Source organism: Pogona vitticeps, chromosome 7, assembly GCF_051106095.1.
Source record: "Pogona vitticeps strain Pit_001003342236 chromosome 7, PviZW2.1, whole genome shotgun sequence".
In the NCBI taxonomy this organism is placed as follows: Eukaryota; Metazoa; Chordata; class Lepidosauria; order Squamata; family Agamidae; genus Pogona; species Pogona vitticeps.
The window spans coordinates 29947454-29966768 of NC_135789.1; the positions used below are offsets into that span (position 1 = coordinate 29947454).

The 19315-nt window shown below is 43.7% G+C and overlaps 1 protein-coding gene and 2 long non-coding RNA genes across 3 annotated transcripts in view; 1 reads left to right on the top strand and 2 right to left on the bottom strand.

The window, feature by feature from the left end:
• The window catches only part of APPBP2 (amyloid beta precursor protein binding protein 2), a 45023-nt gene extending 31722 nt beyond the window's left edge, over nt 1–13301 (bottom strand). Inside the window, exon 1 of the mRNA XM_020786885.3 lies at nt 13082–13301. Within this exon, the coding sequence (XP_020642544.1) occupies nt 13082–13222 (141 nt within the window). The 5' untranslated portion in view covers nt 13223–13301. The remainder of the gene's footprint in view (nt 1–13081) is intronic.
• Nucleotides 13302–14450: 1149 nt separating this feature from the next.
• LOC144584065 (uncharacterized) lies at nt 14451–16645 on the bottom strand. Its single transcript, XR_013538083.1, has 2 exons — nt 16528–16645; nt 14451–15990 (listed from the first exon to the last, which is right to left on the bottom strand). It is a non-coding gene; the product is annotated as an uncharacterized LOC144584065 (long non-coding RNA).
• On the top strand, nt 15982–17535 carry LOC110075524 (uncharacterized). Its single transcript, XR_002299980.3, has 3 exons — nt 15982–16500; nt 16613–16733; nt 17270–17535. It is a non-coding gene; the product is annotated as an uncharacterized LOC110075524 (long non-coding RNA).
• The last annotated feature ends 1780 nt before the right edge of the window (nt 17536–19315 follow it).

A 19315-nucleotide genomic window follows, 5' to 3' on the forward strand; every position in this document is an offset into this window, starting at 1 on the left:
CTTCGGACCACTGTCTTAGATTCTGGTTTCGTAGCCAAGTGCAAGCTGCAGTTTGTCAGTTCAGACACACACACACAAGCACAGCCCTTCAGCCATAAATTCACTGCAATATCAAAAGGGAATCATGTTCTATATGGGGCCATTGTTTCTATGCATGAATTGGCAATGCCATTTCACTTCAAGGGAGGGGGAGGGTGCTCTGGGCTTTTGATTTCACTTGCCACAACGGCAATCTGGCCCTCAGGACCCGAATACCTTCTGGGTTGCCACATCGAAGGCCTCGAAGCCGGCCAAATCCAAAATCCAGCCAATCACGTTTCGTAATTAACGAAGCTCACGGCAGGATCCTTGAATTCTTATGCCCAACATAAAACTCCGGTTCAGCACGCAGAAAATGCACGGGAAATCTTTAATACTTTCCTTTTACAGCAACTGCAGCGACAGGACATCTTTAACATGCTTTTCCTTAACGGGGAAACAATACTTGGCGATTTGTTGATTAGCGGTTCTTAGTAAGTACCCTATTGCCTAATTAAAGATCCTTGGAGAAGAGGGAACCTTGGATGAAGACTGCCAACCTGATTGTCTTGCAGCCAAACAGAGAAGGAGGGTCATTCCCAGGGGGGCAGTTGAACTCAAAGAAAGTTTGAGAACTTGTTTACTTAAATGTAGTTTTTCGGTCCATCTTCCCCACCCACCAAAGTCTCCCCTTACCGGCCCCTCCAGGGATAAGAGAAAACAGAACGAACCCAATGAGAGCTTCGCTGCTTGCGGATTTGTCGGAATAATGTGTTTTAAGGGGCCAAGTTTACCCAGTGAATTTTGTGCGGACGGGAGCCGGGACCTTCCAAGACTCCGTTTGACACTCCTGTTCAGTGATTCCTGTTCAGCGGTTCCCAGCTGATGTCCTTGGACTACAACTCCCAGAAATCCTGGCCAAAACAGCTCGTGGTGAAGGTCTTTGGGAGTTTTAGTCCAGGAAGATCTGGAGACTCAAGATTTGGAACTACTGCTCTAGTCAAGGCTAAGAACTTAAGGTTACAATCCTATGATTATATATTTTAGAGTTAACTACCAATAAATTTAATGGCTCGGTGTAGCCATAGATGTTCTTTATATCCTAAATTCTGTTTACTCCCTTGAAAGGTTCCTTTAGAATGCTGTGGACCTTGTCACATGTACATCGGCATTAATCCTGATCAATAGCTCTACAGGACAGACATACAACCTCTGCTGACAAATCCTCTTCCAATTGTGGGTTCAAATGATAGTAAAAGGAAGGTTAACTCTGGTTAGTACAGATGAAACGTGCCGTACATACGCATGACGCATTCCAGAGCTAAAGCAAACCATGGGAAAAGAAGGATAATTTCTTAAGCATGAAAGAGGAAATGGACACAAGATACTGCTCCTTCTCTCCCAACACACTGAGATGAACTGGATGGATCGCACCCAAGAAGCAGAAGTCATCACAAGGAAATGTAACTAGAAGGCTAGCGTTAATTTTACTAGAAATGTTGCAAGAAGCACTCCATACATTTACAGGTTATTTATCAGACACACAGCCTGGTTTGGTTGTTTATTCAGCAGGTCCAATGACTCTGTTTGTTAAACAAAAGACACACACAAAAGGTCTAGGTGAGCAAATTTGTATCCAACAAGAAGGCAGCTTGGGTTTCCAACAACCTTATTAGAAAGCCTGGCACCATGTTACATAGATACTAAATTATTTCCCTTAAACACACCAAAGATGCATTTTAAAATCCCCATGTCTCTCTGAATTGCCCCAATGACCACCACAAAATGGTGTTCTTTTAAAGTGCTAAAGTTCCTCTGGCTGTAAAAAGTAAACTGAAGGACTAGCATGAAGTCTGCAGGAGGAGGAGATGATGACAAACAAACTCTTGAAACCCCCCTGTTAACACTACTCTGCACCCCATCCACCTAGCTGGCTATCACGTGCCATTTAAATGATATGTACACTGGAAAAACAAAATATACGGATCAGACCAGGACGTTGACAGGGATGGTGAATCTGGCGCTTTAGACTACATCGCCCAACACCGCGGCCTCTTGGCTATGAAACCTGGTGTGATCCAGACTATGTACAGTACTATTTTCCTGCTCCATTCTGAAACATCTCAAGGTTCAAACCGATAGCCTTCAAGCCCAATTCTATTGGTATGTTTTGCTCTGCTCCTTTTACTTTTAGGCCTGCTCTCTACAGGCACGTAGTCCCAGAAAAAAACTTATTTTTATATTAGTTTGACCTTCAAAATAGTGGTGGTGGGGAAATCCTTGATGTAAATGGAACAGCTTTGGGACAGATCACTCTTCAAAACCACTGGGTGAGAAGCGGGGAATATATTTAAATACCCAACAATTCAAGCTGGTCACTGAATGGCCGGAAGCAGCCTTCTGCCGAAGTTTCCCCGATGGTCTCGAGGGTTACCAGTTCGAAATGAAAACCACGGCCAGAAGGATTCTACTGATTCTACTATAGGATTAAAGCCTTTAATCACAAATCCATGCTGTTCCTGCAGGAAGAGAACAGCACGGCATCCTCTCTCGGGCTGTTACCACTTCTCTTCTCCTAATATGTTGTTGCCTTCTTTTTATTTTAAACCCCCCCAGATAATTCCCACGCAGCCCTATAATCCTGCTAGGGTTTCTGTTGTTTGTATTGTCGTTCCGTCCCAACCTCCTAATCATATTTTTGCAAATAATATTACCCACTCTCTCTCTATCTCGCTGGAGAAACAAAGATAACGGGCAACAAAAGGAAATCCGTTTAGCGGGTGGCAGGAGAGACTAAAGGAAACGGGAGTGCCCAAACAGAAGTATATAAGGAGACGAAGAAATGGGTCAGGCAAATCTAGTCAACGAGGGTTAAAAAAAAAATTCTGGATGCTCATAATCAAGATTCTGAATGGCAACAACAGAAGCACTCTTGATGGCTCCTCACAAATGTTATCCAGATGTTGTGTGAAGTTGAGTAAGGGACTGGAATTTAAGAGATCCAGGTTCAAGGGCCCATTCTACCTGGTGACGCCTAGGTAGACCATCACAGTCAATGGCTTTCTCTCCCACATACTCTCTGCCTGACAGTCCTTTACAACAGTGGTCCCAAATCTTGGGCCTCCAGATGTTCTTGGACTTCAGCTCCCAGAAATCCTGGCCAGCACAGTTGATGGTGAAGGCTTCTGGGAGTTGTAGGCCAGGAACATCTGGAGGCCCAAGGTTGGGGACCACTGCTTTACAACCCCTTGGCTTCACCGGAGGCAAGGTGCGAGACTAGGGGAGTGAAAATCGATATTTTAGCGGCTTTCTCTGAATCTCGTCTGCATTTTCCCCCCTTGTCATAATTTCCTATTGGGTCGTGAGACTCTTGTCATCTTCTTCTCCCACAGAAGTGTGTATGTATGTAATTTTGGCCTGCTGTAGCACATTCTGTACTCATTTCCCCCCGGCTGCTTAAGACTTTTCGTTCACATTTCTCAAAGACGCACATTTTGATTCGTCCATGCTTATCTGTGTACCGTCGGAAAAGTAGGGGGAAAGTACAGAACCCACTGCATGCAATTTCTTCCCAAAGAAAAAGGAAGCCAAAATATATACGCAAACTTCCACTAATCACAGACCATGAATTAATGTAAATTTATTGACTTTTTTCATTAATATATAATTTTTTTCCTCATTTCCATAAGATTCCAGATTAACTGATAAAGAGTTGTTGTGGTTAAGGACAAGCTGGTACCAATATTGCCGTTACTTTGGCACCGACTGTGTCTTCGAGCAGTGATACCACAGCTTGGTTTCCAATTTATCCTTTCCTTTGTTTGCAATGTTGGATTTTTCCCCCCAAAGAACTTATTTTAAGATGCTGTACTTCTATTGACTGTTTGGATCAGATCCAGAGATCTGCTGAAACACAGCGGGTTAGAAGTAGTTAAATAAAGAAACACATAAATAATGGAACAGTGCCCCCCATATCTACGAATGCCATTTCACTCTGTGACTAATTCCCACGGATAGAGCAACTCAGCGTTAATGTATCTAGTCATTAAACACATCCGCCTTCAGGTAGAGGGCAGAAATACATGTTATGACAGTGCCATACGTTCCTGGGACTCCAATCACCCCCCCCCCAAGTCTCTGCCTATACTGCCTGGAGTCTAGTAACATCTGGATTTATTTATTTTAATTAAAATTATTTGTATCCCACCTTTCTCCTTAAAAGAACCCAAGAGGGCCACAGGTTCCCAATTAAGATGTAAGCGGGCGATGTGACCTAGTATAAAAAAGCCTGCTGTAACTTCGAGGTTTTCTTTCAGCGGAAGGTGTCATGGCCCAAACTAGCCTCCCTAAAGGATGAGTCCCTCCAGCCATTTCTTGCTGGCCGTCCTGGCTGGGGTGGGTTGCAACCCTGAACATTTGAAAGATCTCAAAGCTGGGGAGTGCTGGAATACAGTTTACTCCAGAGGACACATGACCAATTAATTATCTTCAGCTTGGAAATTTACAGACACACAAATGGAAAAATCTGAAAAGCAGTGGAACCAACAGCAAAGGAATGCAGACGGTACAGTCCCACACAATTTATTTTGCATAATTTTAATTGAATAGCGCTGGGCTGTGCTTTACACATTCCATTGTCACTCAATGACATTGTGGTTTGTTTTTTTCACCTATTCTTATTCTCTCCACTCATGTAAATTTACACCCACCTGCTCAAGATAAGGATTCATGCACTTGAAACCTGAATGTGTGCTTCATCAGATGCATAAATGCAGATCCTCATCTCAGGAACGCAGGAAACTGCCTTATCCTGAGTCAGGTCATTGGTCTATCTAGACTTTTATTGTTAGCTCTGACTGGTAGCAAACGTTCTCCAAGGTTTTGAGCAAGGTTTTTAACTAGGTTTTTAACTCGAGAGGCCTGTTTTTTCTTGGTCATCTCCCACCTGACTACTAACCAGGCCCAATGTTGTTTTTAGCTTCTAAAGATGGATGAGACCCCATGTGCTCAAGACCAGTTCAGAATATTCTACTTCACTAAGTTGTGCACTGTAACATTTATTACAAGCTTGCTGACTCTGCAATAGGGCTGGTGGCTGCTACATTTTCTTATTTGCCAAGTTCTGATCTTTTGTGAGCAGTCCATGTCCTGAAATGTGCAGAAACTGACCACGTAAAACAAGGTATGTGTCTCAAAATGAACATACGTGCACACTGATGCACAAGGACATGTTCTCTGAACTCCTAAAGGTAATGTGTGGCCAATACATCTTTAGTGATATATTATTCTTTAATTTACCTTTCCCCCTACTTTCTCCCCTAAGGGAAAAAAATCGACTATTCTCAAGATAAAACACACAAAGGAGTCTGTGCCATATTTGCTAAAATAGCCTTTTCCCACCCAAGAGCCACTCCAGATGTGTGGCACCATAACTTCCAGAATGACCATCAAGAAGAGATGATAGGTGCTGCAGTTATCAGCATGCTCCAAGCCCACCAAAAACCCAACTTGGGTTTGGCACACAGCGTTTCCTCCCAAATTTCGTATACAGTTTCTTAACAGGAGAGTGAACAAGGCGATTCCTCCAACACAGCTTGAGTTTCAGCTAGATCTATGGCATCCACCATTTTTTGTACAACAAATTAAAGATACGACCCAGCCATCCGATCGAGATCTCACTTGCTCAGGATCAGAAAAACTAACGAGCAGAGCACTGTATGGAGAACTGTGGATTATTCTCAGAGGTGGGCTAAACATTGGGTTATTCACTTTTTAAGTGTCACTCTTGGCTGCTATGCAGTCCTGCTATAGAACAGGCTTCCTCTTCAATAATACAAAATAAGTGCATTTCAGCACCGAAGGAAGCTCAGGATCTCCTGGCCAAACTGTGAGTTATTTGCAACAGACTGGCGTGGCTTTTGGGTTACCAACCGCAGCAACAGAACATCTCCACCTTCCAGCTTAGTAAACTGGAGCGGTAACCAGGCATAAATGCAGATGTGGACGGGCTGAGAGCTCCATTCGTTTATGCACTCAACCCTTGTCCCCAGACACCAAATTGTTCAAATTCCAATCAGGATTATCTTCTGTATCACCCTTCAGGGTTCTAGTAAAAACAACAACACCCAACAAATTAGGTTCTGTAAACATAAAACCTGCCCTCCGTGTAATATCAAGTCAGCGACGTCGGCGCTGAGCAACACAACTGGAAACCTATTAAGTGAAATGCTCTACCGTGCATTGCTTCCTAGACTATTTTTGACTGCTCTGTTTCAGTTGAGCAAAACTAATGTTTTTAAAAGCAAGGATTGCTTTGTTTCTAAGATTTAAATCTACTGCTTCCTCCAATGAGTTTAAGGGAGCCAACATGGCAAGGATGATGGGCGTTACTCCACTTTCTCCTCCTAAGAACCCTGCGAGGCATGTTTAACTGGGCTAAGACCACCCACTGGATTTCAGTGAGTGGATTTATAAGGACAGATATAAGATCAACACCGCTCATTCATTCTTCCAGAGTCCTGAGAAATGAATTTAGAAGAAAGCCACAAACCTCTCCTAAAATCTAACTCCCAGTGGCTCCAGACAAGGACGAGACCATGGTAGCAACACTGGGGACAGAATGTTGTGTGGAACACAAAGGGATCAAGCTGGCTTCCAGTTATGATTAAGGTCTCTTCTTCAGCAGGCTCTCTTCAGCAAGCAGGCGTACGTAACATGAAAAAAAGTCTTGGGTGCAGAAAATGGAGTAGGATTAATAAGTTATGTTGCTTCTACTTGTCTAGCGACATCAAAAGAAAATAAACAACATGGGGGGGGAGGGAATATGCCAATAGCCTGCCCCATTTGCAAGAAGTTCAGGAACATCGCGTACAAGTAAAAATTTGAATATTGTGTACAAATCGCATTAAGGCTACAACGACATGCCTGCATACCTGGAAGTAAACTCTGAAGAACCGGCTGAAATTTACTTCTTGATAGAGATGTCTGTAAAGCTACAACCCCACACCTCCACACCAGAGAGTCAGCCACACATGGAATTCAAGGGGAATAGTCACCCACCAAATATAACACAATGGATCTGCAGGAATACTGGCACAGTGGTTACGCTAAGAAAGCATACTCTCACCCCCAGTCCAACTACTCTCACCTCCAGTTTCTTCATCAGGATGCTGGAACACAGGCTGGGTGCAGTTTTCTCCCCATAAAACCAGAGAACCACAATAAACACAATCCTAAGATTCACTGATTTCTTGGGAACTAAACAAACTAGAGCATCAACAGTGCCTGGACAGTGGTTTTTTTCTCAGCTCCTAGATGGGCAAAGTGTGGCTCTCAAGGTGCTGCTGAACTGCACCTCCCTGCTTTCTTCACTACCGAAGGGACACACAATTCCAACAATATTTGGGGAGCCGTTCTTTGCACATCTGGGTTTCAGCCTCTCCCTCTGCAAAGAGGAATGATGGAATAGGGTTCATAAGCACACACTGGTCCTCCTAGAAGCCAGGATTTCATGGCTTTCAAGTTGTAGAATTGTGACTGATGGGAGATAATTCAGAGGTAGCCACATTAATCTTTTGCAGGGGAAAAAAAAAGAGTGGTGGCCTCGTAAGGATTAACAAGATTTATTTCTCATAGACTACCATGGACAGTTGTCAACTTTTTCAAAAACATGCAGTGTAGCCATAGTTAACAGGCGTTTATACATAGAGCAAAGCAAAAGCAAAGTGTGCTGCTTATATACTGCCCCATAAGCGCTTCAAGCACTCCCTGGGCGGTTTACAAGTTATTTATACAGACACCTGTATCAATAGGATTGGAATTCACGGATTCTGTTACTTGTGGTTTACTGGAGCCCTATATACAACTTACAAGGGGGTGGACTTTGTAGGCTTTGTCTTCCTTGTACGTAATATATAGGGTTTGCTACTATCCGCTGTTTCAGCCATTTGTAATAGATCGTGGAATGCAGGGTCCCCCACTGATGCAGGGTCCTACTATATTTATAGGGCATGCAAAATTAATGCTAGATTCTTTTCTGAAAGCACACACAGGTTCAGTTTGCTAAACACAAGCTGAACGTACTTATATTGGTCTGAAGAAATTTAGAACATCTGAATATTTTCTAACTCAAGGTTTTTCCAGAAAACCCACATGACTAACAGAAACATTAGGTCCCAGACAATCCAGATGTTCAAATCATGTGTCCCAATTATGACTTGCACATATTTAGGTCTAAAATAACCCAAGGCATCTTAGACAACCAAAAACTGGTATTTATTTGAAGTACAGGAACATCCCACCTTGAAATCAGCCTGAACAACTGTGCTGTCCCTTGCATTTTGCTGACATCTTGAAATCTAACATATTTCCATGACTCTAGAAACAGAGTTCGCATTCTGAAATTTGTATTTTTAGGAACAAAGATGGCTTTGGAAAAAAATATATTGATTCATTAATATGGAAACAACAAGAGTAATAACAAAAATGCCTGTCTATAAATAGCTAGTCTCCTTTGGTGAGTCAGATTTCTCTTTGGGGGACTAGGCAAACAAAGTTTGTTTGGTTTTTTTAAATTGGAAGCCAGTTGCGCTTTCTTCTTACCAGTTGTCAGGATGCAATAATGCAAGCTAGAAAAACGTGTTCTGTGGGCCAGCAGACTTTCCAGACTGATTTGCAAACTTTGGAGTCTTCTCTACTTGGAAAATTTCTGAAAAGGGGTGCCGTATGTCAGTATGGACTTGACGGCAGATGATGCTTTAGCCTGTGTTCTCGCACGACTCTATGATATAGAACCACCATTGGGCTACCATCATTCCTGCCGCATTTCAATGACAACTGCAACAATACCATCGATTTCGGGGGCAGGAAGGGAAGATGCCACCCTAAACTCTTCTGGCCAGGATGCTCTCCAACCCAAGATCCTACCGGCCCCTAAGTTGTCTCTGCAACAGGCCATAAATACGCAGAACAGTTTCATAAAGTTTTGCAAGTTACCTATAATAAAGCAGCTTAAGAGGAGGAGAAAAGACCATTGTTGCAAAAAGAGCTACAGATCTGCTCCATTCCATCCTCTCTCAGGTAACAGTAGCATATGCAACCTGCAACAAAATGTCACACAAAGGGTGTCTTCATTCCCCCCTTCTCATTTTCAATTTTACTGCCCACCCAAAAGTTCTGAAGTATCATCAGTCCCTATCAAGCTGTTCTGTAGGTTTCTCTCCCTTTTTTAAAAAAAAATCACGTACTTCTCTAAACTTTGTAAATTTGCATAAAACACTGTCTTGTCTGTGGGCAGTGTTATTTATGGCCACATAAGCCATAAATAAGCAAGAAGAAGGAATGATTGAAACCGCACATTCTATATACAGATGCATTAAATATAAGTAATGCCAAGATGCATACATCTAATATCAAGAAGCCAGAATTTAGGAAGAATATCAGGAAAAACTTCTTAACTGTTAGAGCAGTACGACAATGGAACCAATGACTTCGGGGCCCAGGTGAGCACTCCCAAACCTGAAGGTCTTCAAGAGAAAACTGGACCACCTTCTGTCAGATATACTTTGATTTGGATTTCTGCATCAAGCAGAGGGTGGCCGCTTGATGCCTTAGAGGTCCCTATGAACTCAATTATTCTATGATTCTATGAATAAGCGGACTGCTTGGTTATCACAACAGCATTTTTGATACATTATTGTTGGGAAAAACAACAAAGCTTGTTTATGCATTCAATTAGCACTTGCTCTTGCCAAAAAAAAGGACACCCTTTTTTTTAAAAGTTCAGTTTCCTGCTTTTTTTTTCCACCACGAGCTAGGCACGTGAGCTGTGATATATAGGTCTCCGTTAGCTTTATGGCAAATTCATCTTCTCCGACTTGCATAGATTTTCCTGCCTCTGACAGAAGTCATCCTTCCATTGCTAAATATTGCCACCGACAAAAGAGAGCTTTAATCTCTATTGCAGTGACACAGAGGGGAGGGGGAAATCCTATTTTGCAAAACAAAAAAACACAGTAGATATCTGTAAGATACTGTATCTCGGGGGGGGGGGGGGGGACAGGAATCAGAACCTACTTCTCCTGCACCAAAATGCCTGGATTAAAATGCTGTTATTTGACTGACTACGCCTAGGTCCTCAATGGTGTGCCCAAAATCCGAACGTGACTTAAATGGATCCTATTACAAGTCCGTCCCTGTTTCATTGTCCTTTTAGATGAGGTCAGTGGTGAAAGTAAGGGGGGGAAGAGGAGAGGATTTCTCTTACTCCAGATATCTTGTAAAACTCCTCAGAAGAAGAACTGGGAATATACTGCAAATGTAGAACACAAACACAAAAATGTTGGGAGGTGGGAAGAACCAACAATCAATTCCGTTAACTTCTTTAAAAGGTCACATATCGATATCTACCCCCCCCATGCGCTACCACAAAACACCACGTAGAAGTTGAATACATTATCTCCCTTCTCCCAGAAATAACTCTTTTACCTGAAACATTTAAGGAACCTTGGATAAAGGCAGCAAGGCAATATGCGACAAAGCAAACAATTAAGATTAGTGTCAGAGAATGAAGACATCCGTATGAAACCCACAGAGGATTATATAAGGGTACACGGTTATTCTCCCAGAAAATGCCAAGCAGCATCAGACACAGGCTTGGTCTAGAGGGCGTACTGTTTGCGATCTTCCGAAAAGGCCACCATCGGTGGCTAACTCAAGAACCGGAGACTGTCATAAAATCAGCTGAGACGATAACTTTAGGCAGAAAACAGAACAAAATCGAGAGGCAAGTCCCCTGTCTTAGAGAAACATTTCCCAACAGAAATCTAGTAACTATGCTAGCTGGGAGATTTAGGAATGTTTAGAGATGAGGAAATCTGCAGTTCAATATATCTGGAAGGTACCCATCAACGGAAGCAGGCTACAGACCAAAGCTGGTGGGGGGGGACACACACCAGTTTCTTTCTATTCCTCCCGTCTAGATTACTTCATCGTTACGTTAACCGGTGTAATTCATCGTTATAAAGCATTTTGTACTCCGAAAAAACCAAAATCGCACAGCTACAAGAATACAGGTCATGTTACATTAAAATCTCACCCCTCTCCCTATACAGGTACTCAGCCATTATACAATAGTATTCTAGGTACTGTATACCTCTGCAGTGTGGGGCAGAAGAAAATAATTAATTAGATATGTAGGAGTACTACATGGTTATTATTAAATTAATAATCGGACCTATAATTTAATATAACATACCCTAAAGGAAACACATGCCCTAGGCCTAGAAATTAAGTTCCTGAAGTAAAGAAGTAGAGAAACAAAGGAATACACTGGGAAGTGGGCTATTTTTTACATTGGGGGGGACACACACAGGTAAGCAGAAGAGGGGCAAGTGATTTATATTAAATCACAGGGAAAATGTATATAGGAAGAGAGAGGTGATTTTGAGGATGCAAACTTTAGAAAAGCGTGAAAAGTAGGGGGATAAAGTTTCTCAGATGCTGGGGGACCAGCTAGTGGGATATTGAAAAAAACACACACACAGGAAACGAGGGGACAGTTTTACAGTAGGGGGGCAAACGGGGTGTCACAAGAGTTGATGGGAAAGATGGTAGAGAAAATACAAATTAGCTTCCACCGGAGAGCCAATTCTTAAGTCCAAAGGGAACAAAAAAGGCAGGCAAATAATTTTGCAGGAGAAGGTAGGTGGGAACAAACCAAACATGCAGGAAAAAAAAGATAACTAGCTTTCCAGATTTGAGCAGGGAGTACCATTTTACAGTAAAGGCTGTGCAGGGAAAAATAGGAGGGCGGCTAAGCAAGGCATTTTTAGGATGGAGGGGAAAAAGGTTCTTTAGCGAGAAGGGGCTATTAATTAATTTATTTTGTTCCCCAGGAATGGGTTGGAAGGACAAAGGGCAAAACAGGCAGAGGGGAATATCAAGGCCAGCCACCCTGAGGGGGTGCAAAGCAAGTGAAAGGAAAGAAGAAGAGGGGCCAATTCTGGAAGAAGAAGAACCCTTCGGAGTTAAGAAGAAAATTGTAGCTTGATAGGTAGGATCCAGTGAGAAAATATATTAAGTAAGAAGGTAGGAGAGTATAGGATAAATTTGGGAAGGGACAGATGTTTGGTTAAAGAAATAAGGGAAAAGAGTAACTCTGGAGCTCAGATCAGACAAGGAAGGGGGTCCGAATGATCTCCCATCAATGGGCAGGAAGACAGCAATTGGGGGGAAGGGGGGAGTTTTGAGAAGGGGGGATGCAAATCATTTCCCAAGAATGGGTGCCTTGTGTGGATGGGGGGGGTAGTTAGATCCAGATGGGGGGAACATAACAGGACTGCAAAGTATTCACCCTTGAATGGAGGGGTTGCACCGATTCCTACATACAGTATATTGTATACATACGCATTTACATATTTGCATATATGAGATAGATAGATAGATAGATAGATAGATAGATAGATAGATAGATAGATAGATAGATAGATAGATAGATAGATAGATAGATAGATAGATAGATAGGGCAACTGGGGGGGGGGGGTGTCCAGCAGCAAGCCTGGTTCTGGAAAAAAAAGGGGAGGGCAAGTCAATGCATGCCCCAGGAAGGGGGCACAATTAAAGGGCTTCTCCTCGTGGGGAAGCCATGCCTGCGGGGTCTCAAACGCCCCTCGGTCTTTTTTTTGGGGGGGCGAGGGAAGGGAGCCTCCATCTTAGCGGCCCCTTCTTCCCCCAAAGACCAAGCGGTTAGGGGCACAAGGAGGTGAAGGGAGCAGAAAAAGAAATACCTCTTTTTTTTCCTCCCCCCCCCCAGGCCGGGGAGGGACGATGGCAGGGGTTTCCCTTCCTCCCCATCCACACGACCTCTCTGCCCCCCCCCAAACCCGTGTCCTCCACACCCCACCCTAACCCACCTTGGGGAAAGGGGCCGGGGGAGGGAGGCAAGGGTGTGTGTTTGGGGAGGTGGGAGAGAGGAAGATCCCCCCCCCAGGCTTGGGGAGGGGGGCGGCGAGGTGGAGGTGCTGGAGGGGGGGCGCCAAGGTCCGCCGGCCCTTCCTCGACCCACCTTGTAATAGACGTCGAACTGGATGTTTTCGGGCAAGGAGCGGATGTCGCGGCGGCGAGCGCGGCCGTAGCTGTCGACCACGGCCGAAATGGCGGTGTTGTAGAGCGTCTCGGGCACCCACTCCAGCTCCACCGCCGCCATCTTGCGTGTGCCGGAGAGAAGGGAGGGGAGGGAAGGGGAGGGGAGGGGAAGGGAAGAGATGGGAGACGACGACGACGACGACGCCGGGCGGGAGGGCGGACGGGCGGTGGGCGGTGGGGAAAAGGAGGAGGAGGAGGAGGAGGGAGAGGACGACGAAGTCCAAGAAGACGGCAGAGGCGGGCCCTTCCCGGCCTCCTCACCGCCGCCGCCGCCGCGCGGCCTACTCGGGCCTCCTCGCTCCGCCCAGCCCCGGCCCCCCTCCCGGGCAGCAGCCCCGGCGCCTCGCCTCGCCTCCAGCCGCCGCGGTCCGGGCCTACTGCTCGGGAGGGAGGGGGGGAGCCGCTGGGGGCGCCCCGGGTGCGGAGGAGTGGGATGAAAGGAAGGAGCTTTCGTTCTTTAATTTGATTTAATTTAAAAATTTTCCCTTGGGTGCGATGCCTTTTTTTGGGGGGGGGGGAGGTGCGGAACGAGTATGGGAGCCCCTTCCGTCTGTTGGACGGGGATATGGGTCCGCTTTTCCTCCCTCTCTGGGGGGGGGGGAGTTTAGGTAGGGGGAGGAACGGCCGCCCCCTTGGCGAAAGCCGGCCCTCAGGCTGGGTCCCCGACCCATCGTGACGGCCAAGGCTGGGCTTCCTGGTCGCTGCCAGACTGTGGAACTCCTTGCCACTGGAAGCCAGGCGCCGAACCCCCACCCGCCACCCCTTTGCTGTCCTGCCTCAAGCAGGCCAAAGATCTTTCCTTCACTAACTGGCTTGCCTGGGTGAGATTTTGAGAGGAATTGTTGTGCCTTACTGCTTGGGCTGGATTTTTATTATTATTATTATTTTTAGCCCTATTTGTGCTTTCCGTTTTGGGGGTTTTCGATTTCACAGAGTAGCATTTGGCTTCCCCCCCCCCTTTTAAAATATTTGTACACTTTTGTTCTTAGCTTTCATATGGCCTCTTCATATAGTCCTTGTCCTTAGCTTTAAACATTGTCCTTTAGTGATGTTAACCCCCATCATACACAGTACTGTTGTTTTTGACTTTTAAATATTGCCTTTCATTTTGTTGAGCCCCCCTGAGTACTTTTTCATTGGAGAAACGCAGGGTAAAATACTGTATAATAAATTAACTAAAAGAACCCAAGGCTCCAGGCTCGGGGTGAGTGACTTGGTAGCTTGGCTAAACAGGTAGGACTGGAGTTCGCCGGTATCACGTGCCTTATCACTTCAGACCAACACAGGTCTATTTTTAAAAAAATATTGCCTTTATTAAAATTAAAGATTTGGTTACATCTAAATCAAAGAAAGCCATAGTTGTAGTTCAAAACCAACTCCAACAATTTAAAAACACATAAGAGGCAGGACTTAAGAACACCACTGAAAAATATAATCAACTTCCTACTCTATGTAGCCCTATCTCTCACCTAGTTCTTAGGATCCAGATGGGAATAGCAAAGGCAGCCGTCTGCCTGCCTTCCTGCCAGCCATTGGATGGACAAAGGGAGGAAAATTCCTTAAATAAAAATAAACCTATACACAGTATATATGGAACATTAGAGACACTTTTAAACTCCGTAACAGTCCAGTAATACCATGAGTCTCCTTGTGTTGTCGCCTAAGCTTTGTGGGCTAAAGTCCGTTCTCTTATTTAATTGTAATTGGTTACATCCTCTTTTTTGCCTCTGTCCAAATTTACAACCACTCTAAAATAATCTCATCTTTGAAAAACAAAATAAAACGCAACCGAAACAGGGAATACTCTGATGTCATCTTGAATAGACTACACCAGATTTTCAACAAGGCATCAAGTTTCCTTGGCTCCAGACCACTGAAGTGAACTCTCTTATCCTTGAATTATTATTTGGAATTATTTGTTTGAAATCTCAGAAACCCCAAAGGAATTTGCAACCGTCCAGTTAAACACAGCCTTCTTGCGGCACCTTAAATAGGCTAGTATTTATAATACAGAAGGCACATTTGTAGGTTATCACAGTCATCAACTGACAGGAACTCAATTATATAATTATTTCGTATGAACCTTTCTGTACCTCATTTATATCCATCCCAAAGGGGTCTACAGTACAACAATACCATACATCAGTCCATTTAAAAACAGTTTTATGACAACAATTTCTCATGACATGACCTTTACAATCCATTGAAGTGAGTTCTCCAGGATCCATTTAACATTTGAAGGGAAAAAAACATGCCTGCACCAAATTTATTACAACCCAAGTGTTCACAGAAAATAAAATGAATTTCTTTAAGGGTGTCAGAACCCCATGAATATGTGTGGCTCAAATCTGTGCATTTTTAAATCATCACATATTTTTTCATTCTGTATCTGTTTCCCTCAATTTCAGAGCCAGTTCAAGACATACTGCCCGATACAGAAATGGCCTCCTGCCACACACCACCACTAAGTAAAGATGCATAACACTGAAAGCCAACTATTTTGGCATAAGAGGCACAAAAAAAAAAAATCCCTTAAGCATCTGTCTTTGTCCTTGGAAGCAAAATATATATTTTTGTTACATTAAACCTTGTCCTTCCTGCAGTAAGCTCAAGGCAGCCTATATGGCTCTCCGCGCCACTTAACAACAACCCTGCGAAGTAGGTCAGGCAGAGAAAGAGTAACTGGCCCAAGGTTACCTAGTGAGATTATTTGCTTGGAGATGATCAGTTTGGTGGTGCACTGTGAACCTCATCATCACCACCACGAATGCACATCAATGCTGCTGCAGATGCCACCCGCACGTCCATGGAGAACACCTTCCATTTATGCTGCAAGTTATAAATGCAGATGTACAAATGAGAATGACGTAGTGGGGTTGATGTCCCATAACGCTACCTTAGGCTGCAAGATGCAGAAACTGCTTGGGAAAGAGGAAACAGAACTAAATTAAATATCCAAAGCGCTGACATTTATTTCACTGGCACTTAATTTGGACCGAGGCTTGGGTTTTAACACACTGAATCCTGAATCTGAGGTGGTTTGCCCCTGGAAGAAGGCATGGTTTCTCAACAGCTACAGAGTTCATTGGGCCCTTCGCTTAAGCAACCACAGCCAACTTCTATGGAGCTTATCTGAGGATGTCAGGTTTTCTTCTCTTGCATCCCTGAGAAACTCCATCCAATCCTCATTACTTGGGGTTTAATTCAAAAGTAGGTCGTTGCCGTAGAGATGGGTTTTAATGTCTTGATTTTGTTTCTCTGAATTAGAGAGAAAAGCAGGCGGTGCCAACCTTGGGAAGCACAGTTTTGCAGCCAGAAATATCAACGCAAAAGTACACAGTAAGTAGGCAGGATTACGTTACCCACCGTTCAGAGCAGCTTTTCTTTCCTGCAGAGTTTTCAGCCTAGTTATCTTGACAACGTTATGGTTATTTCTGGCCCCATTTGACAGGCAGACGACTGGGGAAGCACTGAGGTGGTGTTTATAATGATGGACCCTTGGCATCGATGGTGGATGGTCCAGGCCTCTGAATCCTAGAAATGCGACACGGTGGCTAAGTTCACATGTCATGGTAAGTCGAGTTGTGACTTATTTCATTCTGTTCTGTTAATGTATCAATTCATTCCCACAAACAGCGGTTTCTAGAAACAGTGTTGGGTAATAGTTTTATTGGTGAATAGAAAGGACTTCATTTTAATCAAAATTATGTGCATTTAAATTGGCTTAATTTAAAAACAAAAAATGTGAATACAATGTGTGTATTTTTAGTCTTTTTAAAATTGTTAGCATTACATTTTTATGCTGATACTCTCCAGGTGCATGTATTTCTATTTCTAAAATCACAATCATCATCTTAAGGGACCCTATGGATCATCAAGTTAATCTTAATTGTAATACTAGTTGTCATTGAATGACCAAAGTGATTAAATCAACAGTAAAGCTTATCTTGGCTAGATACTGAAACAGGAGGGTCTATAGTTAAAATACAGTTAACCATTGTCACATCACATTAGGATCATGGTTTATTGTTGGCTTGTTTGAACTACGGCTTATTGCTCACATGGTAATGCAAAATCGTGCCTTGTCCTTGACTTGTTTCCCTGCCAGCTCACCTTGAAACAAGAAGGGCTGGCCGAAGGAATACCCAAGAGGCAGACCGGAGAAGGGGAGATCAAACTGTGGCTTGTTTGACCACCTGTGAAACAAGCCATGGCCAACACGAAACATGGTTTTTCTTCTTAAGAACTACCTCTTCAGAATTAGAACTCATAATTCTGTAACTCATGTAATGAGTTATTTATAAGATTACTTGAAACAGCAATATTCCAGGTTCTGGCAAACATTTCCCAAGAAATAAATAGTTGGACAACACAGCTGTTCCTGTTGCTGCATTTTGTAAAATATTAATTTGTACACTAATAGAATTTTTTTAAAAAGGATCCAGTGGATTATACCTCTTTGAAAATAAATGATACCTTTACTTCCAAAAGCCTGTGTAGTGTAATGGCCAGACAAGGGTAGATCCCGGCCCTAAATGCTCACTTATCCATAAAACTGAAGGAAGAACTTTTGCTCCTATCCTTGTAGCGCTCAGACTTTCCTACCTGGCAAGGTTGTTGTTCAGAGATTAATACGAGAGCGCCACCTGGAGCATCTCGGGGGGAAAGGAAAGACACAACAGAAAAAGCCATTGTGTAAAAGCCAGTGAAGGACTGAAGAGATGCCGGATTTATGAATTTAATTAATTAAACGACTCCTCTCGAGCCCCGCCCCCCCACTTCCAAAAGGTTCTGCCTTTATAAGCTTCAAATATCTAAGATTTTCTTGTTCGACCGTGGTTTCCAATCTGGGCTCGACTAGTTTCCCTTCGTTGCCGTAGCAACAGCCTTGCCGGCTGCCACCCCGAATGTTGTCGACGCTTCTTGGGGGCTCCTCCCTCTGCAGCGTTCTTATGGCGTCACTAAGTCGCGTCGGCCCCCGCCGAGGTTGCGCTGCTGCGCACGCGCATTGCTTATTTCCCAAGCCGCCCGCCTCCCTGCCGTCTTTATTGGTCCGTTTTGAGTCCCTTCCCCGCCGACGCTCTCTAAGGATGCTGGGAAGCGTGGCGGATAAAGCGGGGGGGGGTTAATTCTATGGTGTCAGAAAGCTTTCTTCTGATTTTCTTTCATAGGCTTTGTTTTTGGAGCTACAGATAAGGATCTGCCTCCTTTCTTTGTCTTTCCTTTTGAAGGTTGGGGTGAAGGTCAGGGTTATTCTGCATTTGGATGATGTAGTGGTGCGTTCAAATTAATCATACATTATTCCTCCATTTTTCAAAATTTAAGTTATATTGAGCGCTCAGTTTGCAGCAATGTATATTTTTAATATCTCGTCCATATTCCAGCTTTCTGCATAGCTGGAACATGCCTTTCTGCATTGGATGTGCTTTGTGATATCCTGGTCTTTATTCATTCACATACAGCCCTTGATGCAAGATATTCTCGATGTCTTAAAATAAATAAAGCCATTTAAAACTTTTATATTCCCCCCACGGTGGCCTCTGTTAAAGGTGCATTCTGAAATCAAGATTTAAGATTTTTGTTGCACGTGACATTCTTAAGGAAGCTGCTCTGAATTGTCTCTATGCTAACTTTTATTGCATGGCTTTGATTCTACTGTTCGTTCACCCAAATTCCCAGGCAGTGTATTTGCTAACACATTGCAGAGTTTTCGCTGCAAAGATGAGCAGATGTCTAAAATCCTTGGTGTTGTGAAAAGCACTATTAGATTCTGTGAACGCTTCGAGAGTAGATGTCAGAATTTATAGCTAAATCCAAATTAAGTCCCAATTAGAGAACATCAATTGATAGGAATGGGAGATATTATTCAACACTACAGTAATTTCCCTTCTTCAGAATTCTGCTACTTATACCCATCGGCATAAACCCATCATCTTTCATTTTGGGATGTTAAAGCCATTTTGGGCAAGAACCTGATTTATTCTGGGATGTTTCCTTAGCAGGTGCTGTGGAGCATTTGAAAATTGTCTTCCTGCTGTTCTGTCTTTACCTCCTTGGAAGACCGTCTGTTTCCAGAGAAGGTGCCTGTCCTTAAAGGTGCTTCCAGGTCTCTGGTCTGATACCACCAGCCCCGCAGCTTGGAGGCATTGATTTT